A 25107-nucleotide genomic window follows, 5' to 3' on the forward strand; every position below is an offset into this window, starting at 1 on the left:
AGGCTTCAGCACATTGAAGCTCACAGAGTTCTGAGTATTTTGCTTCGTATATGAAGCCCTTCTCTCGTCTGGACCTATTGAGGCCGTTGGATATATCTGACGGTTGATTTGCAAAATATTTTTCACAATACCGGTAATACCCTTGGTACTCTTTCAAACTGACATAGCCTATCCCCGTGTTTCTCTACTGGACGGAAAGGGAGGGCTTTCACCTCGCAAGTTAACTGCTTTCTCACTCTCACAAGCTCACAAGCTCGTAAGCTTCATTCTCTCTCAACTCTGGCTTCTTCATTCACGTAAAGGTAAATAATCAGTCTCTTTAAAATCTTTTGATTTTAGGGTTTTCAATCCTCTCAGTTTTTTTTGTTTCTGTTTTTGTTTTTTTATATATGGGGATTTCTGTTTATTTATTTATTTTTTGGAGTGATTTTGAGATTCTGTAAACGGAGGTTTATGGGTTTTGTAATTTGATTGATTTATGCTCAATGGTACTCTGCATTACATTAGTTTTGAGGTCAGACTCAAAGTTCCAAGCTAGGGTTTTCAAGCGGGTTTGAATTTTCTGTTTTTGTTTTGGGTTATTGTGGATTCTGTATACAATGCTTCATGGATTTTTAATACTAATTTTCCTATGCTCAACCTGTGATGGTGTTCTTCATTTTGTTAGTTTGGAGTTTGGATTCAACGTTCCTATGTAGGGATTTTTTCGCTGGATTTTGATATCTGAGGATGCCCTGTTATTAATTTAGCTTCTTTGAGGCTTCTTCAAGTTGTTTCAAGTTTGTTTACAATTGAGTTTGTTTTAAGCTTCTCCTGCGTCAAATGGATGCCCAGAGTTTCTTGCCCCATTGTATGCCCCATAATAGGTCCCATTCTTCTACCCTTTCCCGGGAGTCGATGACTATTCGTACATAGCTATTACCTTAACACCAAAGAAGAGTTTCAACCAATGCTTTATTTCTGTGTCCTAGTTGATCCTGATTCGACATTAGAAGTATATTGATTTTTTCCCAATAACCGAATACTTTTGTCTGTAAATACTGCATATTTACACATGCACAGGACATGGTTCAAATTAGTTTAGAATCCTATGTGTATAGGAGTGAGATCGGTATCTTGTTAATTGGCCTTTCTCTTTTTTTTTTTCTATGCAATTAATTTGTAATTAAAACAAATAGTTTTTATGATACAAAAACTTCATCTTGGTTTGCAATTTGCATAAAGAAGTTACCCCTTGATCTTATTCTCTATTGCCCCTTTGGCCCAAATCCTATGGTTTTGCTTATTATGCTTCATTAACCTAGGTTTTTCCTGCTTCAAATCCTTGAATCTTGCATAATCTTTTGCTCAGATGCCCTTTTTTTTTTTCTTTTCTGAGATACTTTATCTAGTTCTTATCTTGGTTCAAAAATCCTAAATTTGCATACATGTTTAGTAGGATTTGAAGTAAGAAAGGGTTTTTTTTTTTTTTTTTCCTTTTTCCTTTCATTGACTGATTTTTTGGTTCATTAACTCAAACGTGTCTTTTGCTCATTGGCTTATTTTTTGGTTCATTAACTCAAATGTGTCTTTTGCTCATTGGGCAGTTGTGATTTCTTGTTGCTCCGAAGTATGAATTTGGAGCTTATAAGGTGGAATTGTTGTGTTAGGTAGGTTCTGCGAATAAGTAGAAGAGATGATTGCAGAAAAGCCCAGTTGGATTAGGCACGAGGGAATGCAAATTTTCTCCATTGATGTTCAGCCTGGTGGACTTAGGCTGGCCACTGGTGGGGGTGACCACAAGGTGCGACTTCTCTCCTCCTTTGTGCTCTGTTTGCTTGCTTAGGAAATGTAGGAATTCATTAAAAAGAAAAATTAATTGTGTTTTTTTTCCCTCCAATATATCAGAATCAGAAACCTGTACTCATGGGGGGAACATTACAAGTTTTCCCGTTCACTATGTATTGTTTCTCGTCATTATTGTTCTGTTTGGTTGGAAAAGTATTAAACAGATGGGACATTTAAGTTTTCAGAGACCCTGGAAAAGAAAACCCCAAAATACATTTATTTTACTTCGTTGTTATAATCTTCTATTGTATCCTTTGCCTTGTTTGGTTGGGAAAATATTGAACAGACCAGACATTTGAGTTTTCAGAGACCCTTGCAAAGAAAACCCCAGAATACATTTATATTGCTTTTATATTGCTTAGTTTTTAGAATCTTCAATTATATCATCTGCCTTGTTGGTGGATATTTTGATGGACATAGGTTGGAATTTGTGTCTACTGTTGTGTTTGGATTGTGAGTTTACAAGGGCTCTGAATTCTTATTAAAAATTGTGCAATTTAAAAGTATTAATGTTATGGAATCTACTATTTGAAATAGGGTGGAATTCAAATACGTCATTTTAAATTCACTCTCTAAATCACACTATTTTTTCCTCACAATCTGTAACACGAAGTAATAAATCTCTGTTTTTTATTTTTCCTGATGTTTGATTTAAACAATTTAAACTATGTAGTCAAATACATACATACATACATATATATACATACATACATCATACATACACATATATATACATACATGCAAATTGATGGATCTATATATATATATATGCAAATTGATGGATGTATATATATATATATATATATTTATTTATTTTATGGGCGCCTTTGTTGCATCACTTTGCATGGCATCATTTGTTATACTGTGGAATTGATTGCTTCGTCCCTACTTTGCCAACTACAGGTGCGAGTATGGAACATGAAATCCCTTGGCAGGGATTTGGAAAATGAAGAATCATCCCAGAGGCTACTTGCAACTCTCCGTGATCACTTTGGTTCTGTGAACTGTGTTAGGTGGGCTAAGCATGGTAGGTATGTTGCTTCAGGATCTGATGATCAAGTGATTCTAATTCATGAGAGGAAGCCTGGTTCAGGAACCACTGAGTTTGGTAGTGGGGAGCCCCCTGATGTTGAGAATTGGAAAGTTGCAATGACTTTGAGAGGGCATACTGCAGATGTGGTAATGAAATTGCTTTTACCATTTCGATAGCTGGATCACCTGAAACAATTTCCTGCTTTCTATAGTTTTTCGAATGGAGTGTGTTTTGCTTCATGACTACGATCCACCTTTTGTTTTCAAAAAATCAAGTCATCTGGCTTTTGGGATTACTTTGACCTGCAGTAAATTTGTTTTTTGAAGTTACTGGAAGAGTGACATAATGTATGGTTTTTTTCTTCAGCTGCCTTTATGAAGGAAAAAAATGGGGCTAATTTAGTTGATTTTCGTTTATATTCTCCTAAATAAATGCTGTGGATTTGTATAGTTCCTGGTGGGTCTTACTGAGGTGCTTTTTTTTTTCCATGCTTAAAGTAGGTGGATCTTAATTGGTCTCCGGATGACTCGATGTTGGCCAGTGGAAGTTTAGATAACACTATACACATCTGGAATATGAGCAATGGTATTTGCACTGCTGTTCTAAGGGGTCACTCTAGCCTGGTTAAAGGAGTTACTTGGGATCCAATTGGTTCATTCATAGCAAGTCAATCAGATGATAAGACTGTAATTATTTGGCGAACAAGCGACTGGAGTCTTGCTCACAGGACAGACGGCCACTGGGCAAAATCAGTATGTCAATCGTGTAAGTTTGTCTCTATACAGGTTCCAATATCATTGTCTAACAAGTGTTTGTTGTTTCAGCTTGGATCTACCTTTTTCAGGCGGCTGGGATGGTCCCCTTGTGGCCACTTCATTACTACCACTCACGGGTTCCAGAAACCAAGGCATTCTGCACCTGTCCTAGAGAGAGGGGAATGGTCTGCTACATTTGACTTCTTAGGACATAATGCCCCCGTGATCGTAGTGAAGTTTAATCATTCAATGTTTAGGAGGAATATTTCCAATGCTCAGGAAAAAGCAGCACCTGTGGGGTGGACTAATGGGGCTTCAAAGATGGGTGGGAAAGAGAAAGAACCACAACCTTACAATGTCATTGCAATTGGGAGTCAGGATAGAACCATAACTGTCTGGACAACTGCAAGTCCCCGGCCTCTCTTTGTAGCAAAGCATTTCTTTACTCAAAGTGTTGTGGATTTATCCTGGTATGGTTGCTATTTCTAGAAAAATGATTTACCATTAGGTTGTCTGCATATTCTTTTTCATTTTGATATAGCAAATTTTTATTTTTTTTGTGTGTTGTTCTGTTCTGTAATGTTATTTTTCTTCTTATGGAAACAGGAGCCCTGATGGTTATTCACTTTTTGCATGTTCTTTGGATGGGTCAGTGGCTACTTTCCATTTTGAGGTGAAAGAGCTTGGCAATAGGTTAACTGATGCTGAACTGGATGAATTGAAGAGAAGTCGTTATGGTGATGTTAGAGGTCGGCAAGCAAATTTAGCAGAAAGCCCAGCACAGTTATTGCTTGAAGCAGCCTCTGCTAAGCAGGCCCCAAGCAAAAAAGTGGTTCTGGATCAGCAAAACCAGACAGTTGTAAAACCTTCTGTTGATGCAAGGGTTGCAACAAAAACTTCTGTTGATGGTTTAAATAAGGCTTCATTGTCTGCCAGAATTTCTAGTCCTGTGAAGCAGAGGGAATATAGACGGCCTGATGGTAGAAAGAGGATTATTCCAGAAGCTGTTGGGGTGCCTCTCCAGCAGGAAAATATATCTGTTGGGCCTCAGTCGCAGGCTCTTGACTTCCCTCCTATGCCTTCTGATAAAAAAAATGATGATAATGGGTTAGCCGCTGCTGATAGTAGCATTAGAGACAGTTCTGTTAGGGGAACGCTTGGTAGGAGCACTGAAATAAAGGAGGGACATGGGGTCACTGCTAGAGCTATGATTACCAAAAGCCTGGTTATTGAGAAGGTTACCGCATCCACAGGCAGAGATGAAAGCATAACTGTGGAGCAGTCGGGAAATGCCAAGGCTTCTAGTTCGCTAGGCGCTTCTTGTTCCGCTCTTTCAATTAGGGTGTTCGATAAGAAAGAAGGGGAAGATACTGTACCAATTTGCTTGGAAGCTCAACCCCGAGAACAAGCTGCAAACGACATTGTTGGCATGGGAAATACATTTATCATGAAAGAAACAGAAATTACTTGCACAAGGGGGTTGCAAATTCTTTGGTCGGATAGGATATCTGGGAAAGTCACTGTTTTAGCTGGAAATGCAAACTTTTGGGCTGTTGGCTGTGAGGATGGATGCATACAGGTTAGTATATATCTCTTTCATGCATGTGTACTCATTAATTTTTGTTTTTTCTTCATTTTTTTCCCATGTTTAAACCATTCTTAACAGATATATTTCAAAATAAGTTAAATTCTGCATAATATTCCTTGGTGGTTGCACTTCACAACATCTTACTATACAATTGCAAACATCTAATAAATGTTTTTTCTGTGAATCACCATTGAAGTCAAAGCATTCTTTTGCATTTGCAGCATTTGATATTTAAATGATTGTTGTAGCTGAAGAAAGATGCTAATATAGTTAATAGGTTCAGAACTTCAAATTTTTTTTTTTTCTTCCCTTTAAAGCCTATTCAAAACCCTTAAAACTAAGGTTTTGCCATCATTGACTGGCTTAAGCTCTTGGTTTGATATGTGATTCGTTGTACTGGAAGAAGAGAGTGAGTTTAAAGGATGAAGGTTAAAGAGATGCAGATACTTGATATGCTATTTTAAGCGTATTTTATTTTTCAATGATTTCTTTAATGGGATCTTCCAAATTGGATTATATTTCCAATGCTCAAAGGACAACAATTTTTATTCTTAATTAGCATGACTCTGTTAGTCTATGCACCAACTTCACTCTGGCGGTCATGACAAGCATTATGACATTTATGTTCGTTATAGTCATATGCAGACGTGAAAATACCACTAAGCTTGCTTGAAGTGGTTGGATATATATAACTTGTCAACTTTTTGGTCTCCTTGAGTAGGTTTACACAAAATGCGGGAGACGTGCTATGCCAACTATGATGGTAGGATCTGCAGCAATATTTATAGATTGTGATGAGTGCTGGAAGTTGTTTTTGGTTACAAGAAAAGGATCCTTTTATGTGTGGGATCTATTCAAGCGGAACTGTCTTCTTCATGATTCGTTGGCATCTCTGGTTGCTTCAAACCCAAACCCATCTGCAAAAGATGCAGGTACCACATTGAACTTGTCTTTTCAACACATGGAGCGTCTTTTTTCAACTGTAGTTGCTTGATAGCATAGCCCATTCTTGTCGGCATTATGTTTAGATGTGCTTAACGTCCTGTCCACTGTGGCTGTTGGCTTTTATACATGCTTTCCAGGTGTGATCAAAGTTATATCAGCAAAGCTATCAAGATCTGGTTCTCCTCTTGTTGTTCTTGCCACTCGCCATGCCTTCCTCTTTGACATGGGCCTGATGTGCTGGCTTAGGGTTGCAGATGACTGCTTTCCTGGGTCAAATTTTTCAAGCTCCTGGCATTCGGGTTCAACTCAGAGGGGTGAGCTGGCAGCTTTGCAGGTTGATGTTCGGAAATATGTGGCCAGGAAGCCAGGTTGGAGTAGGTGTGTACTAAAATTGCGGAATTGTTCAGATAATATTAATATGTACTGACCGACACATTGCAGTTTAATATCTTGCTCTTGGAATTGATCCAGTTGTATTTTCTTATAGGGTGACTGATGATGGAGTGCAGACACGTGCTCATTTGGAAGCTCAGTTGGCTTCTTCACTGGCTTTAAAGTCCCCTAAAGACTATCGTCAATGCCTTCTTTCATACATACGCTTCCTTGCGAGGTATTTATTTTTGCCTCCCTTGTGCATATATTAGTAAATATACCTAGGTGTCCTTCCTTGCACTCTGCTGCTCCTCTTTTCCTCCTCTTTTTCTCTGAGTTGCTCTATTCGCACATACATAACACGTTGCTAGTAATGTTGTTAAACTCTTTCATTATTACATATAATGTTCATTGGTGGTGCTTCTCTTTGACTTCTACTAGCATGCTCTGCTTCTGCTTTTTTCTGTTGTGTCATCGTCTTTTACCCTTTATTTGATTCATCAATATCTTCTACAGAAGAAAACATAAGGTGTGCAATTTGTTTTACCAAGTTTGACACTGAAAGTGTGTTAGAATTGAATACTTGTAAGACATTCTTTCAACCCCGTCTCTCCTTCTCTTTCTCCCTCTTGTTGTTTGAAATTTCGTGCATGCTCACGCACCGATGTTGTCAGCAGTGTATAACTAAGAGATAGATGTGTTGATACAGCCTTAAATCTGAAATACCCCTTCTTATTCTCGTTTACTAGAGCTTCTTTATTAGTTTTTTTTTTTTTTTGGTCACCTGGGGGGTTCTAAAAGTCTATTCTTAAGATATGATGTCATATATATATATATATATATATATATATATATATAGGGTCAGGATCAGGGGACACACATTTTTAACACAACTTTTGACACACTTTTAAGACCTTTAGATCTAACCACTTTCAACGGTGGAGATGAATGCTAATATAACTTTTTCACTATTACACCTTGTATTCTTCCCTTTTCGGGAATGTCAATATTTAATAGCTTTTTCAGCTTCTTTTTTCTCTCTCTTTCCTCCCTCCCTTGTTTTCTCTCCCTTTAAAACCTTTTCTTCTTCTCTGACAAAAACAAGACCCTTCTTCTTCCCTTATTGTTTCTGCGAAAATCCTTGTTGTATTCTGGAAAAACAATGAGGTAGATGGTGGTCTCACCCATCCGCATATACACTTCCAATAAAAAAATTTTGCCTTATCTTTTGTGTTATGAAAGTTATCAGAAAAAGAGAAAGACATTAGAAGAATTCACAATCACAATACTATGGCCAAACTTCAGGAGAAGAAAGATTGAAAGAGGAACCACCTTTGAAGAAACGAAAAGAAATAAAACAGATACAAGACCCAACCCTGTCCTGCCCTCTCCTTATGCATCATTTGAAAAAATTGGCACAACACACCAAAGAGGATTGTCATGCCTTAGATAATCAGACTGTAGATGTATCTTGCAGGAACTAGGACAAATCCAAAATATATTTGTTTATAGTCTGATGGATTACAAAGATTAAGAGGAAAATGAAAATTGAAAGTTTGCAGTTTTGGGTGCATGTCATCCATGTATTACTTCATCATTTCCAGAATGGCACAAGAAAATATTTTACAGGGAAGAAATTAAGGAGAAGAAGAAGGATTTTATTATAAAATAAAATAAAAACAGAAAACACGGGAGAGAAGTGATTAATTAAATTGAAGAAGTTATCCTTATCTTCAATATAAAAAAATAAATAAATTTGTAATATAAGTTTCTTTTTTACTTTAAAAAGAAAATAAAAGAAATTAAATTGAAGAAGTTATCCTTATCTTCCAAATCCAGATTAGAAACAAGATTTTAACTTGATAAGAAAAGTCTGTAAAACTTTATGTATATTTGGGTAATAGCTAGGTCAGTAGATTGAGGGGATGCTCCCAAATGATTTATATTTAGCTAACTTTTTCTTGCAGGTCAAGAAAGAAATGGGTATGAAAACTCATCCTTTGAAGAAAGAAAACTCATCCTTTGAAGAAAGAAAACTCATCCTTTGAAGAAAGAAATCCATGGCTGTTCACTTCATATCGTACTCCTCCAGCTCAAATAAAATGTTTTTTAGAAAACTATTTCTTTTGAGAACATATTAAATTAAACAAGGTTTCTCATTGAAATTTGTGAGGAGAGGTGCGAGAGAATGGCTTATTTCCAAGGGAAATTAATCATATAGTTGTGGGTATTGACCTTTTTTTCAAATGCAATCTTAGCCATTAAAACTGCTTTAATCTAAAGGTTGAAAATGTGTGTCTAAATTTGTGACTTTGTGTGTGTATATATATAATTTGTGTGTATGTATGTATGTGTTTTTTATGATGTTTATGATCTTTAGCAATCCTAAACTTTGATGCTTTTTAACTTTAGTCTCTGTAGCATTATACATTATAACTCTATGTTTACACTGATTTCAGAGAAGCAGATGAGTCTCGCTTACGAGAAGTCTGTGAGAGTTTCCTTGGACCTCCAACTGGGATGGTGGAGGATACGCCTTTAGATCCAAAGAACCTGGCATGGGATCCTTATGTGCTTGTAAGGCTTTGTATAACAATTCTTTAGGTGTCTTTTGCTAATGGGATTTGAATCCAAAAAAATTTCAATCCATTTGCCCCCTAATTTTCTCTTTTTTCTTTTGCAATTTTCTTTTTGAGATATGACCCTAATAGATACTCCTCGTGTAGAGTCAGTACAAATTTCTTTTATTTTCTTACTCATTCTGGTTGCTTGTTGAGGGTTAAGCAGTACCTGTGATAAATTTGTAAATCTACTGTAGTTTCACCTGCAATTTGGTTGATTGCAGGGTGAAATTGCAATGGTGTATGATACAATCTTAAGTATCAGACTTGTTGCAATATACCCCGGCACAAACTCTTGCCATCCAATCTTTGCTACTTAATTGTTACTAATTTTTAGTTTTTTTTTAAGCCTTGAGAAGGTTTATATGCGTTATTTACATTTACCCCTTGTGTTTCTGCTTTTGCAGGGAATGAGGAAACATAAACTCTTACGAGAAGATATTCTTCCGGCAATGGCTTCAAATAGAAAAGTACAGCGATTGCTTAATGAATTCATGGATCTCATTTCCGAATATGAAAGCGCTGAAACAAATCTAGAGAAAAGGTCTCAAACTTCACCAACAGCACGTCCACCAGCAGCTGATCAAATGGACTCCATCTGGGACAAATCAAAAGGACTCTGTCCCTGCTGCAACAGATCAAAAGAAGTCTGTTCCTGCTTCAATTGATGAAAAGGACTCCTCCCAGTTAGCAGCAGATAAAGAGAATTCTGCTCAAGCGGCAGAAGATACAGTTAATTCAGATCCACAAATGATCAATCAAGTTAGTCTTGCTCCACAAGATGCAGGTTCTTGAGTTTTGCGTCTTCTCACAGTCAAAAGGAATGTAAGAAATAGGGCACGCTAACATGTAGTTGAACAGGGGTTAGCTTGAAGATGACCGGCGTATTGTATATGTTTGGAGTTTATTTACCCATGACACATGCATATCTAGATTGGAGTCCATTTTGCTGATCACCTTTCTTCTCAAGGAAACCTACCTACGAGTGTATGATGCATTAAGCGTCGAATGATTGGTGAATTATGTGGTGGTTTCCTCTCACAAATGCAAGAAAATCTCACTTTGCATATGTAGTTGTATGTAATTGGCTTGATGAATTTTGTTTCTTGTACATTATCCAGCATAATCTGAATCTTTATCGGATGAGAGAGCTCCTAGGTTTTGTAGTTTTAGGTGTCCTGCCATACAATCATTTTAATTTTTATTGATAATATTTTGTTCTTGCTGTTAAAACCCAGGGGGTGCTATGAACCGCAGCAGATTCAAGAGATAAAAACATACATCGCTAGGATTCCTTGGTTTTATATTTATTCTGAGAAATTAATTTACCAACTTTAGAAATGTGCAGAAGAATAGTAAATATTTCATATATGTTTTTTTATATTTAAATATTGGATATATGTTTAGGTGAGACATATACTTTAGTTCTTAATAATTAACAAGCATGAGTTAATTATTAATAATATTCCAATGTTAGATGAGGTTCGAATCTCCCCTTATTATTGAAAAAAAAAATCATGTTATTGAAAAAAAGCATCACAATTTTATACTAGCGTGGACGTGATTCGATTTAATTTGCTTTAGACGTTAACCTAATTATATCATTGAATAAAACTAATCCATTTAATGACTGGTTGGTTCAGTTTTTTTTTTTGTTACAGTTGAGAAATTTTTGAGTGTTGCTAAACGAACCCTAAAATTAACTGAGTACACCCTACTATAAGAGTATATATTGAATTACTGATTTCCCCTAATATAAAATGACCAAAAAGGATATATGGAATTGTGAAACAAATATAATTTTAATATGTACACCTTACGAACCATATTCAACCCTCATCAAGGGATTACTTGGTGCCCATCTTTGTGATCCGCGAGTCAGAATGGCTTGGAGCAGATTACTCGGTGCCCATCTTTCTTCTCAGAACTATTTCTTGGCAACTTGGATTAGACAGCTTAAAAAGCAGCGACACATCTACTGGACAACTTTTAGAAGGGTGCTTTTGACTTGGTTGTTGTCAATGTTGATTAGTTCTGCATATTGATTGGAGAGCTTCTTGCTGTTTCTTGATGTGAGTAAATAACATAAAGGTTTCAATCTATTCTATACACTTTAGAATCTAATTAATTTATTTGAATTGTGGCCAATTTTTCCCCAAAGCATTTGCACAAGCCATCAGCTCCAATAGTTGTACGCAACACAGAATATTTTCCTTTTTCCAACCAACCCTCCCCATCCTAGCCCCCACCTCCATTCTCAATTGCCTCCCTTATCATTCTTGAATCCCATTTTATTTTTCCCACTCTTGCAGCTTCTTTGCTATGAAACCAGTTCATAATTAAATTCGCAGTAGACTGTGAGACCCACCTTACATTTGTTCTTAGTTTGTGCAGCATATAATACACCTTGTCACCTTTACCGACTCCCACACTCACTGGTAAGAGGGCCTCTAGTTCAGGCTCTTCTGGATAGACACCATGCTCCAACATGTGTTTCTCAACAGCAAATGCTTTATCAATATCTCCACTACAACAAAAATAATGCTACAAGTATTAGGGTGTATCAGGGGTATTTTTGGTAGTTCTATAGGGTGTACTTAGTTAATTTTACATTTTAATTAAAATATTAGGGTGTACTTAGATCATAGGTGTACTCAGTTAATTTTAAGATTCGTTTAGCAGCACTCAAAGTCTTTTACCTTTGAAAATTGTGATATTTTGAGAGATATAACATTGAATTTGAATGACGTGAAGATTTTAATTTTTGCTACTAAATGGGTGATATCAATGTATGAGATGGAATGTATAAGTGAAATGTTATAAACCAACTAATTGCGGTTTGGTTCATTTCAAATCGAAATTACACTTTTGTTTTTTGGGGGTAAAAATCGAACTAGACTGTAGGTATTGGTTTAACATGGCTGGTTATTTTTTGCCACATCCCTAATTCGTACTAACATATAATATCTTCTAGTATACTCCGATGGATTATATAAGGTTAAATTTTTATTGTGTAGATTTTCCGAATTTTACTTTGCTCCTCAAAGGGATTCTAACCCAAGTTGCTTCTTAAACCCACTTTTCACGTCCCACTTTGACATTAGTCTAATACATCAAGTTTGATGATGTGCCATATATGAGTTCTATTTTTATTTACTTATTTTGTTAATAATTCTTAAAACTCAAAAATAAAATTAACCCTACCTTTATGTGTGTGAAAATATTTTTCATTTTGTGTCTTTTGATTTTATCTTTCAACTAATCAACTAACCGAATGTATATATATATATATATATATACAGTCCCCTTCTATTGAGGGATCCCTCAAATAATTTTATTTGAGGGACGCCCTTTAGGGTACCCTATATATTTATTTATAGAGTGAGTTGAGTCAAAAAATTAAGTCCAATTTAGCAATAGAAAAGGAAAGGAAAAATATTTTCTCAAAATTTTACATGATCTGTAAAATATGTTTATTCATTTATAATTTATTTCAATTATAGATAAATTAAATCAAACTATCTTAAACCCTAAACCCTAAACCCTAAACCCTAAATTTACTTTGGTGGGGATTTTAAATGGGTTTAATGATATGCATTTAATTAAAACAGCTGGACGTGGTTGTTTGTCTTGGCGTTTCCACGTTTTTTTTACTTTTTACTTTTTTACGCGCAACAACTCAGCAACTGAGTCACCGAGTTATGACACCGAGCTTTCATTTTACATTTTGAAAACCAAAATAGCGCCACAACAATACATTCCCTCTTCTTTTCGTCTGTCTGTCTGTCTGTCTCTCTCTCTGTTTCTCTGCAACAAGTAAGCGAAAGCGATCGAGTGAGACTATTGAATTCAACGATTGAGCGAGTGATTTTCTGGGTTCTCTCTCTGTAACGACTCTGTGAAATTTTGGGTTCTGAAATCAAGAATGGCGTGGTCTGCTATAAAGCGCAGACAATTGGAGGATGGATTTGGTTCCTTTGAGTTTCAGTTTCAGACCCAGAAGAGGATAAGGTCTTCTAGGGTTTCTGAGACCCAACGGAATGTAGCCGTTGAGGAAAAGTCGACCGTTGGTCTTCCTCTGCGCAAGGGTTGGGCTTTGTCTGCTACAAAAAATGCCGACCCAGAATCAGAAGATCTGGGTTTTGATGAAATCTGTCAGACCCAGAAGAGGAAGAGGTCTTCTAGGGTTTCTGAGACCCAACGGAATGTAGCCGTTGAAAAAAAGTTGACTGTTGGTCTTCCTCTGTGCATGGGTTTGGCTTCGTCTGCTACAAAAAATGCCAACCCGGAATCAGAAGAGGGTTTTGATGAAGTCTGTCAAACCCAGAAGAGGAAGAGGTTTTCTAGGGTTTCTGAGACCCAACGGAAGGAAAAGTCGACTGTTGGTCTTCCTCTGCGCAAAGTCAAAGGTTTGGTTTCGTCTGCTTCAAAAGAGACGTTGGATTGTTCCAAAGTCTTGGATTCTCTGATGAACCTCGGCCATGCGAGCTACTTCAACAAGCCTATTGTTGATCCTGTGGCTGAGAATTTGCCGGGTTATTTCGACGAAATCTGGAGGCCGATGGATTTGGGTACTGTGAAATCGAAATTGGAGAAGGGTGTCTACTCCAGCGCTGATGGCTTTGCTACTGATGTCAGGCTTATCTTCTCAAACGCTTTCAGATATTTCCCCCTAGGGAGTAGAAATTGTGCAGCAGCCAAGCATCTCAGTGGGGTTTTTGAGACCCAATGGAAAGAAGCCGAGGAGAAAATGTCAAAGACTGCTTGTCCTCCTCCTACTCCTCCTCTGCCCAAACGGAGACCAAATGGCAAGAGCTCTTCTGCTTGTAGGGTTCTTATACAAAGTCAAGAGGTTGTTGGGGTTTCTGATTCTCACTCAGTTAAGTCAACCAAAGATGATGACTTGGGCACCCTTGTTCATCATGCCATTTATCAGGCCACAGACAATCTTTCTCCATTTAAGGCTAGGCGAATTCAGTCGCTCAAGATGCGATTTTCAGGTACAATACGAAAAGCAAACAAGATACTTAAGGGTCTACCTGATTCTCCACCAAGGAGTAAATTGATGCATCGGATGGAGCAAAGGGAATCGGCCCGATGTGCCATTTTTAACATGGAGAAGTCAGTCCAATTTGAGGACCCTTTAAGGGATCTCAAACAACTTGAGATTATATGTGGCTGTGGCAGTGAAAAGATCTACCTTGGATTGCCCCTTAAGCATTTGGGTTTGTACCTCAAAGAAGATGACGAGTTACAGGGTCAGGACGAGGAGGCTTTTCTGAATGGAGATCGGGAGGAAGGCGAGATCTGCTGGCAGGAAAGCGATTGGGAGGAAGGTGAGATCCGCTCATGAAATACAGGTTAGAGTTTACAAGGAAAATGAGGCATAGGTTACAAGCCACCTTGCCTCTGTTATTTGTTGTATATGGTAGTTGAATATATACTTTAGTAATTCTGATTTTTTATTGTTGAGACGCCAGATTTGGAATTTAACCCACTGCTCGACAAGATAGATGACTTAGAATCTTGTTATTATGGAATATCTTTAAGTTTTACTTTCTAATTTGTTATAGATGAGGTTTCCAATGTGGATATAGTTGTATCTGCCTGATGCAATCCTACACATCCAGATATCTTGGAAACATTAGCAAAGTATGCACTGTTATGATGCATATAAGATAAAATGTTTGTATGTTCCAGGATATAATTTGTTATAGATGAGGTTTCAAATGTCGATATCGTTTCTCTAAAATGTTTTACTTCTTGGAACTTTTTCCAGGATACAACAGAAGAAAAAGTGTGTATGTTCTGTTGTGTGTGTTTGTGTATACTATGTTCATTGGCCATATACATTATACATATCATATCATACGTTGTACATGTCAGATGAAGTGGACCACTGTGCTCTCTCTCTCTCTCTCTACTCTTTGTATTGTTTATTTCGGTTTTTTTTTTTTTGTGCCAGTTTTTGTGTGATTGCTATTTGAGGGCTAATGCAACTGAGAGCAAATGGGTTTGGGCACGAGGGACAAAAGTATGTAAGTTTGCAATAAAACTGAAATCAAATTACATGGAAGTTTATCAAGAACTTGGAGACAATCCCCCATCTTCTCAGGTGCATCAGCAGCAGCCTTTCTTTCCCTGTGAACATAAACCATAGAGCAATTCCAAACTCCTGCTAATCAGGTTTCTGCATCTTTAAGTTTGTTTTGATTTAATAAAGGAATGAAATGATGAATAAGTGTTTCGCACCTGTACAAATAAAATGATTTCTTGTATAAGTTGTTCAGTTGCTAAGGTTGTTGCTATGGAGTGTGTGTCCCACTCGTCTAATCCCGGCATTGGCTTTTGCTTCAGTAACCCTGATAATTAGGTACCCCATCTCCGTTTCACTTCTACATTTATGCTTTAAAGATGAATGACATTTCATGCAACAATTTACAGAGCTGCTACTGATTAGGAAATCTATGCTACCAATTTGTGTTCATTGGTTTCGTCTTGTCAGGTGTTTATGCCTTGTTTAGGAAATCTAGGTAAATAAAATTTTTGTTTGTTAGTACAGACTCCTTTGTGCCTTGTAGAGTTTTCAGTTTGCTATTCCCAGCACTTATCCAAATTTCATACTAGTATGATTTTCACTGAGAACTTGGGTTGATGAAGAAGAGAGGTTATATATATATATATATATATACATATTTATTGTTGTTTATGTTAAGTGCGACAGTTCTGTTTGAGCTAGTATCATATTATATTACGTTTGAGCTAGTACAGAAGCTTGGGATTGCTCCTTATAATGGTTTTTACTTTCAATTTCTTTTGGCTTGGTGGCTGCTACAGTTTGCAGTTTGCATTGCTGTTGGAGTTGTGTTGCCTTCGTCATCTCTTCAATAAGGTTTATATCATGGCTATTTCAGGTAAAATTGCTAAAGATTTTATATTACAGATAATATTTGTTTCTGTTAAATTGAAAAGGAAAATGGAGTGAAAATTCCATTATTGATTGTTCTAATAGGTTTTCTCGTGACCTTCCATACAGTTAATGATTCATTATCTTTTCTTTAGGCTTAGCTAACATTGTTCTTAAGAAACTGCTAATTTAAATAGCATAACGTATCACAATCATTTCTAAAAGAGCTATAAAAAGGTTTGTGCAGTGATCTTTTTGTAATAGCTTCTATAGTGATGTCTTGGGTGCTATAATCCATTTTTCTTTTTTCTTTTTGGTTTCAAATACTTCCTACTTGGCTTAGAGGGATCTATATATGCCACTCAAAAGACGATGAGATCTTTGAGCATGTTTAGATTTCTTGGCTATAGACCATGGGTTGATAAGTTAGTACTTTTATAATGCTGTGAAGATTATCATGTGGAGATACAAAGGAGCTATTGGCTTAGATTCACATTTGAAGATCAATAGGAATGGTTGAGAAGGTTGGTGTGCAAAGGAATCAGTTGCATTCTTTTAAATGAGACATCTCAAAGTGTTTGTGGAATTCACATCCCACAAATTGATGCTTTCATTGAAAGCCATCTCAAGAGGATTTTCTAATTTGTTATAGATAACTTAGAATCTTGCTATTATTAGGGAATCTCTTTTAAGATTTACTTTCTAATTTGTTATAGATGAGGTTTCCAGTGTGGATATAGTTGTCTCTGCCTGATGCAATCCTAGGCATCCAGATATCTTGGAAACATTAGCAAAGTCTGTGCTTGTTCATAAAGTTTTTTTCTCTTTGTTCCAAGTACATTGCTTTCTGAGTTTATCATTGTGCTAGTTTTTCTTTCTTCTTTTTGGTTTAATAAAGAATGATAATGATGCAAGCCAGAATATTTAGCATCTTGAGCAACAAATTATTCCTTGTAAAAGAATGTTTCTGCATCTTTATGTTGGTTTTGATTTAATGAGGATTTCTTGTTAAAGATGTTCAGCTGCAAAGGTTGTTGGCTGGTCAGTCCCCTCCCAATTTTCTTTCCTTCTTGTACTGTCTCTTCACGTCAATAATGCCATAATATGAAGGAAAACTATGGAGTGTGCCTCCTTGTAAACCTTGCAGTGGCATTTGCTTCCGTGACTCTGATAATCAGGTACACCATCTTCATTTCTCCTCTGTATTTATGAAATAACCCAATCAGTGTTTTCTTTGTTTTTTTCTTTTGTGGCATTTAGATTTCTCCCTCTTTGTTTTGTTTCTTTTTCTGGGGTCTCATTTATGTTGCTGTCACTATGGTTATGTTTTAAAGATCAATGACATTTCATGCAACAATTTACAGAGCTGCTACTGTTTAGGAAATCTATGCTACCAATTTGTGTTCTTTGGTTTCGTCTTATCAGATGTTTGAGCCTTTTTTAGGGGATCTATGGTAAATAAAATCTAGGTTTGTTTCATACTAGTATGATTTTCACAGAGAACTTGGGTTGATGAAGAAGAAAGGTTGTAAGTAAGTTTTAAAGTATACTATCTGCATCTTATGAGATCTTGATGTAGTTTGAGCACTATATATAGATTAGAATGCCCAGCAAGCACTAGTGAATTTTTTATTTAAGTTGCCGTATCTGGTAAATAAAATTGTATACAGCTCTGGTTAGAGTTCATTTGGTATTGTAATATTTCACCATTTCAAACATTTTCTGTCAATGTACATGAGCACAAATTTAAGTCCACTAAAATTTTCTTTTATTATCATCACTGACTGAAAATCAAATAAACAGAAACCTTTGAAGTTCCACGTTTTAAACAATTTCCAGAGCTGTTGAAGGCACTCCAAACAATAAAAATAGGAAACCATTTTTATTTGGACATGTTAAACAGGATCCTTGGTTCTCATCTTTACAAAAAAAACATGTACTTTCTGATGTGCCTAAGCCTGCAGTGGGGCAGAGTTTCTAATGGGGAGCAGACGCAGTTTCTGTTACTGTTTGGTCTGTAATTATAATATCCCTGATCTATAGTTTCTAACTGTTAAGAGTTTTCCAAGTATTATGTGTACAGTGTATCAGAGTAGAATAACTAGTAAGGTTGGCTTAGCACACCATAAATTTGACTTGTTTTACCCTTCTACAGTTTAAAAACTTGTACATTAAGTAAGCTTATTTTCCAAATCGTATGGACTTTTGGGTTGTGTGTAGACTGTTCTAATTTTGGCATTGTGTTAATTGATTTTGATTCAATTTCGGTCAGTATATGTTCTGGGGCCTTGTTCAGGTGATTCAGGCATTTTAAGAGCTTGTTTTTTTTAGCTTTTAATAGAATTTTCTTTTCTTAACTACTGCTGTCAACTCTTTGGGTTCTGATTTTCTGATTGTCATTGTAAGTCTTGTAATTGAGCATGATATTGTCTTCGTGTTTTGATTTTCTGATGGTTATCGTGTTCGCTTGTCTTTTTTTTTTTTAAAACTATATCTTCTGTGCCTCAAACATACCTTGCTTTCTTTTCCTCGTTGTTGGGTTAGTTTTCGACCAAGGTTTGTTTTCACTAGGATTATGTATAAGATCATTTAAAACTTTGTTTAAAGTCCACTTTGCTTCCAATTCTTCATTGCTTGTTTATCTTGTTTGATGTTTGAGCCTTATTTTAAGGTACTAAGATGTTTGAACAATATATATTTCAAGATAACAGTATATTAAGGTTACCATCCAAATGTTTGCATTTGCCTGAAATATACTCTTTTTTTTTTTTTTTTTTTTTTTTTTTTTACTCTTAAAGAAATCTTTGGTCCCAATTCTTCATTGCTTGTTTTATCTTGAATGATGGTGAGCCTTATTTTCAGGTGCAAAGATGTTTGAATTCCAAGATTTTCTTTTTCAATTTTTTTGTTTTTGCATGATTTCAATATTGGTCGTATTAAAATAAAAGAATTGACATATTGGCGGAATATATGTGGATAAATGGACCTCATAAGAAAGAAACAAAGATAATAGATTTACCTATTTCATTGTCTAATTGAGAATCCATTACACTTTTTAATCCTGTTTTTCTTTTTGGAATTGGTCAAAATCTGGTTGCATACAACCTAATGTCAAACCTGGTAAGTCCAAATCAGACATTGTGAATTGGAGAATTTTCTGTTATCTGTTTTCTGCACTTGCCTTAACCCATATTAATATGATTTTCATAGGATTATGTGCACTATTTGAGATCTTGAGGTAATTGTGTGAGTACATATATACAATCCGAACAGAAACAAATTAGTATTTAGTTCTCTACTAGCTAATTGTTACATTAGTAGTGGATCATAAATGGCCAGTTCTCTTCAATAGTCTGGGGAATATAAGATTCAAGTTTATTAAGTATTGTATTGTTTCACATGTTCTGAAAATTTACAGATTTCATTTTCGTTTGAAAAAAGTTCTCTATATGTGTTATTAGTTGGTGCTATATTCTTGTTATGTTTCTGTTTCTTGGCGATTCTTCAGGGAAATTGAAGTATTTCGCATAATATGTCCCTCTTGTGCTATCCCTTCATGTCAATAATTTCATAATATGATGAAAAGCATGGACTGTGTGCCCCCATTGTCTAATCCCAGCACTGTCATTTGCTTTTGTTTACAGTGTTGTTAACTGTTTTGTGTTCGATGGTTTCATCTTGTTAGGTGTTTGAGCCTTGTTTAGGAAATCTGTGGTTAATAAAATTGGTGTTTGTTAGTAGAGACTTTGTGCCTTGTAGAGTCTTATCCAAATTTCATACTAGTATGATTTTCACTGAGAACTTGGGTTGATGAAGAAGACAGGTTATAATTTTTGAAGTATACTATCTGCATCTCATGAGATCTTGAGCTAGTGTGAGCATTATATATAAGATTAGAATGCCCAGCAAGCAGCAGCTCTGGTTAGCGTTTTTTTAGTATTGTATTTGTTCACCCCAAAAAGCGTGGGTTTGTATTTATTTATTGTTTTTGATACGAACGATATTCTAGTACTTTAATCTAATCTAAACTAGATGAATGATGTTAAATGTTGGAAGCCCGTTAAAGGGCTAGTATGTGTTTTGTATGATGTGTTTGCAGACAAAACTGGAATAGAAGTCGTGTGTTATGAAATCTTAACTCCTTTTCAAGCCATTTCGCTCTAAGTAGAGAACTGGCCGTGATTGATTCTTTTCTATGCCTTAAGGACTTCAAAATTCCACTTGCATGATGTAAGAACTCAATGAACAAAACTCTGAAATTGTAAGAGGACCAAAAGAACTTCTATTAAATGAGATAGAAATGTGTCCGAATTTGGACAATACAAGTTAAAGAAATCAATAAAGAAACCAAATGGACCATATTACAGGTAGGAAAGGGTGACAAGCGAATTGACATATCTCCAAATTGGACTTAAACAAGACTGCACTAGTACTTAAATAATCACTGTTTGATTTAGACATCAATTGGAAATCATGCCATCTAAGGAAAAATGCAGAACAAAATCAATAAGAGTTTCAACATGAGGGTTAACTGGAAGCCCCGAAATGAAAATGGAAATTTGTAAGGTGTGATGAGCGGTATGTGACGCTTTGATATCATTGTTGGTTTATGTGGTGAAGGGGTTTAGGACAATAGACAATAGTTGAAATAAAGTGATTTTATTATATTGGAGGAGAATAATACATAACTTGGTGTAGGCTAATTGGCCTCCTTAGCATATTGGCTTATTGGCCACCACACTTGATTTAGAATAGTTTCGGCCATTTAGCCCTAGCTTGAGCTCTTGGCTCCCTTATATTGAGAAGAAGTTTATATTATTTCAGAGAGAGATAGTATGTCCATGTGCCTTTGAATTCTGGTAATATAGCCCCTCTCAATTGCGTAGTGACGGCAAGCCAAGTAGCCCAATACTAGGGAACAACTTTCTCTAAATTACTATTGAAATTAAGTAGTCATGAGAATTGAGGATCTAGATTCTCGAGTTTAATTTTTGCCAAAAAAATCGTAATTTTGCAATGTCTATTGAGCATCAATTTGTTTTCATTGTGATTTTTGTCAATCACTTAATATGTCCCTATACGTTACATGAAGTACAAAGCCATTTGTTGATTTTGAGAAAATTTAAAATTATATGGGGTCCTAGATTTTACAGGAAATAATTACAGAGACGAATAAAAAATATTTGAGGCATCACAACTATCCATGTAAACAATTTGCATGGACGTCTCAGAAGATGTTGTTGAGTTAACATATGCAATTGAGAAGAAATATGATGATACAAGAAAGAAAAGTAGACGAGCTGCCCACACACTAGTCATTAGCCTCATAAGTGTGGGCTACTGCCCTTGTTCATCAAGTTGGAGATTCTTATATTTGGAACCATTTCATGCCACACCTGCTTAAGCATGTTCCATTTTTTCAGGAAAAAAAAGATGAAATTTAGTAGCGGGTGTTGCCTGCGTAATTTAGGGTTTAGGATTAGGATTAAATCATATGACCAAAATCGCCGTTAAGACCCAACAAGGGCACTACCAACTAAAATCGAACTAGACCAATTCTAATGAGTTGGGTTGTGCTTGAGCCGTCCATTTGACAATATAACAAACTCAAGTGAGGGCCTTATCTATGGCCTCTTATGTGAGGTCTTATCTCTTAACTGTTAGATTAAACTAATCACTTTGATCCAACAGTTAAGAGATAAAGTCTCATCTAAGAGTTATATATAAGGCTCTCACTATAGAATTCTTGACTCATATATACGCTGCTCAAACTAACAATTATGTTTTTTGTTTGACTCAAACTACATTATAAAAAATTTCCGCCATCAACGCTCTCCTCGACCCACCCACGTGTCTCTCCCTCTCTGGGTTAGTTTATATTGATAATTTGTCGCAAGGCTTGAAACTTAAGACTTCATATTTTTCTTTGAAAAAAAGTCTCAAAGAGTAAGAGGTATTTGAAACTTCGAAGGGGTTCATGTTTAACCTGCTAATCTCGTATCGCACGATAGATGTTTCTACATTCGGTTTTTCCTAACCTGCTAATAACATTTGAAATTGTATTGCTTGTGTGATGTTCCAGGTTTGTGCTTCCACATATGGTTACTGAGTTAGTTTGGATTAAAAGCATTCAATTTTAACATCATTTGCGTCTTCTTTTGCTGAAGGCTTTGACAATTATAGCCATTAATTGACTATCTTCACCCCTTTGTTCTTCTTAGGAAGAAATAATAACATAGTTGCAGACCCTAAAATCTATTTTTCATTCATGTAACTTATACTTACATCATCCATTGTTGATAACACCCATTGCACATCACAGATGCTCTAATTTATGAAGATACTTATGCAAGTTCATTATTTATTTATTAAATTGCTCATCCTCGTGTATCTATTTTGCATTACTGAATATTCGGCTGACGATTTACAAGAGCAAGATAACAATTTTGGAAGGGATTAGGTTGATTCTCTACCGGACTTGAATAGTTTTAAAGCTCCTTGTCTTGGCAATCAAAACATTAAATATAGTGTTGGTTCCAATCTTCATCATGATGATAACTGAAACCATTGCTCTAGGACCTTATGCATGTCTAGTCCTTGCCTTCCCTCCTATACAACTCCACTCTTATTCTTTGTACCACTCTCATACATTGTCTATTTTACAACACGTTATCAGCGTGATAGTATACCAAAAAATAAAAGTATCACAAAGTACACTAAAAAAATATCACATGAAATAACTTTATTAGCAACTGTCAAATACAAAATACACCAAAAAATAATCAACGGTAGGAGGAGCCATAGAGTGGCCTCATTAAGACCTTGCCATAAAAAATAACCAAAGCAAATAAACCCGATTAAGGAAAAAGAGTTAATGATAAATGTTTCATATTTTATTACTATCTTTTTTCATTGGTGAGTGATATGCTTTGTATCCAAACATTATTTATCAACAATGAAAAATTTAGTGTGTACATAGGTTGCCACTATGTATGGAAGCCTTGAATAAGTTCCCAATCAGGGGAGGAATCAGAAGAAAATGACTTCTCTTTTCTTTTCTTTTTTTTCAAAAATATAAATATAATAAATACATTTAAAACTAAAGCTCCCTATTTTTGGGGCGTGGGGAGGTTTTATGTTGTTACTTTAAAAAAATTATTTTACTGTATTATTTATTTGACCTTGTTCGTCCTATTGATTCAGGAATCCTATTCTAAACTGGTAATATATTATTGACAAAAAAAAAAAAAAAACTATAATATATTGACTCGGTATAGCTTTCCTTTTCCTTTTGTTTTTTGGTCGAATTATCGTATACCTTTCCTTGTTCATATTGATTTACATAGGAATCCTTTCCTTCTGGCCTAAGGTAAGGGCTTGTGCTGTAAATAAAGGGCTTTTACCATTATCAAATTCTATACAACTTCAATTACACACACTTGCAGGAGTGAAACCTTCACCAGCGCTAAACAACTCCAGGTTTTATTGGTAGCCAGCCATGTCTGGTGTTCCATATATACACACTCTAACAAGACCAAGGAATAAAAAGAATGACTACACACATCCCTTAAGCACCAGTACTGGTAGCAGTCAGGTGTCAGATAAATGGGCAAGTATTCCCCTTCTCTTTTTGATTCTAGATAAGTTGTGGGAACCCTGTGACCATATTCGGGTTGCTGGCGTTTGCAAGCAATGGCGTGTTGCTGCAAAAGAATACAATCGCATAACGCAACATTGGCGTGAGCTTCCTCTTCCCATGTTTCTGATTTCAACAGCATCCAAAGGAGAGCTAGAACTGTACAGCTTTCCCGGAGGAAAAACCTCCGACATTGAGTTATCAGTGCCTTGTAATACGATTAGTATGTGCCATGGCCATGGCTGGTTAGCCACAATGGATGTATTATCAGTGCCTAAATTGAAATTTCGTTGGCACAAACAAGAACCATGGACTATAACTCTGGTGAACCCTTTCAGAAAAGCAGCGGTGCCCATTCGTCTCCCTCACTTGAGTTTCAGTTACCTCCATATGTATCATCACCTGGGTTATTTTAATTTGAATGTCCTCCGAAAGTACTCCACCAAGGTCTTATTCCCGAAGGTTATCTTATCTGAGGATCCCACACTGAATCCAGACAGTTATATGGTTGCAGTCCTTTACAAACATAAACCTGAGTTGGCTTTCACTAAAGGAGGAAGAAAACATTGGATTTACAGCGGGAAAATTACACGGGACTTGCTTAGGGATGTTATATTTCATAAAAATCAAGTCTTTGCAGTTGCAGGGTGGGGAAACATTTTTTCCATTGATATCAGTAGGAAGCGAATAAAAGCAAAGATTCTTACCCCGCAAGAACGTCCATTTGCAAGTTCCGCTTATAAAGCTTATCTGGTGGAATCAACTAAGGGAGACTTGTTGCATGTTCGAAGATTGCATAAAGATAGATATTGTGCCGGTGAAGAGAGATTCATGGTTTACAAATTGGTGTTCAATGGGAGGGATGGATCTGTGCAGCATGTTAAATTGAGAAGTCTTGGAGATGAGGTTATGTTCCTGAGTAACCATTGTGGTATATCAGTTTTGGCTTCAAACTTTCCTCGGTGCCAACCCAATTCCATATATTATACAGATTATTATGCACCGACTAAAATAGGCCATTTCAATTTAGAGGATGAAACCATTACACAATATGATTACTCTTTGTTCATGCCAAATGCGATTTGGATTGCGCACCTGTTTACTGGGCTCTGCTAGCAGCTTGTTCTAGTTGATCATCTAACTACATTTTGTTTTTACGTGAGAGTTGTTGATTTGCTTTTCTTTTTCATGTTCCCTTTGTATTTTCAACATGTCTGTTATGACCTACTTATTACTTCGTGCTCTAAAGGCCTTGCTTTGTAATTTCTTTTCTCCGCATAAAAAAAAAAACTCTCATTTTCCTTTTTTCTATCCTTAATTAAAATTGAAAATAATGATAAATGGGTCTAGCCTAGTGAAAATTGACAGGACCCGCCTCGGACTCTTTGGAATCCGGGACGAATCCTGTGAAGTTTCCGACATC

General features: G+C 36.1%; 3 protein-coding genes across 6 annotated transcripts; all 3 read left to right on the forward strand.

Moving 5' to 3' along the window:
* On the forward strand, positions 195–10362 carry LOC18767526 (protein HIRA). Its single transcript, XM_007199642.2, is given in 12 exon segments — positions 195–302; positions 1587–1783; positions 2731–3006; positions 3361–3612; positions 3685–4085; positions 4222–5194; positions 5925–6135; positions 6286–6526; positions 6636–6758; positions 8980–9097; positions 9549–9733; positions 9735–10362. Coding segments are annotated over 11 exon segments (3090 nt in total). The 5' UTR covers positions 195–302; positions 1587–1675; the 3' UTR covers positions 9937–10362.
* LOC18767947 (transcription factor GTE11) lies at positions 12764–20201 on the forward strand. Of its 4 annotated transcripts, XR_002272778.1 has the most exons (4): positions 12764–14501; positions 15107–15514; positions 15979–16055; positions 17063–20201. XR_002272778.1 is itself a non-coding variant. In XM_020569622.1 (2 exons), the coding sequence occupies exon 1, from the start codon at positions 13067–13069 to the stop codon at positions 14492–14494; it is 1428 nt and encodes a 475-aa protein (XP_020425211.1). In that variant the 5' UTR covers positions 12764–13066; the 3' UTR covers positions 14495–14501; positions 15979–20201. The 4 variants fall into 4 exon arrangements, 2 of the variants coding, with proteins under 2 accessions (XP_020425211.1, XP_007199153.2); XR_002272777.1 differs by having other exon boundaries at positions 15979–20201; XM_020569622.1 differs by lacking the exon at positions 15107–15514 and having other exon boundaries at positions 15979–20201.
* Positions 23547–24800, forward strand: LOC18768171 (F-box protein At4g35733). The gene has a single exon (XM_007199015.1). The coding sequence runs from the start codon at positions 23547–23549 to the stop codon at positions 24798–24800; it is 1254 nt and encodes a 417-aa protein (XP_007199077.1).

This window comes from Prunus persica, chromosome G8 (assembly GCF_000346465.2).
Source record: "Prunus persica cultivar Lovell chromosome G8, Prunus_persica_NCBIv2, whole genome shotgun sequence".
In the NCBI taxonomy this organism is placed as follows: domain Eukaryota; kingdom Viridiplantae; phylum Streptophyta; class Magnoliopsida; order Rosales; family Rosaceae; genus Prunus; species Prunus persica.

Bases quoted from the DNA above. Each gene is read 5' to 3' on its own strand.
- LOC18767947 (XM_007199091.2), top strand. From the start codon at position 13,067: ATGGCGTGGTCTGCTATAAAGCGCAGACAATTGGAGGATGGATTTGGT. The intron at 14,478-14,621 runs GTGAGATCCGCT...TTGAGACGCCAG, and splicing joins GGAAAGCGATTGGGAGGAAG to ATTTGGAATTTAACCCACTG.
- LOC18768171 (XM_007199015.1), top strand. From the start codon at position 23,547: ATGTCTGGTGTTCCATATATACACACTCTAACAAGACCAAGGAATAAA.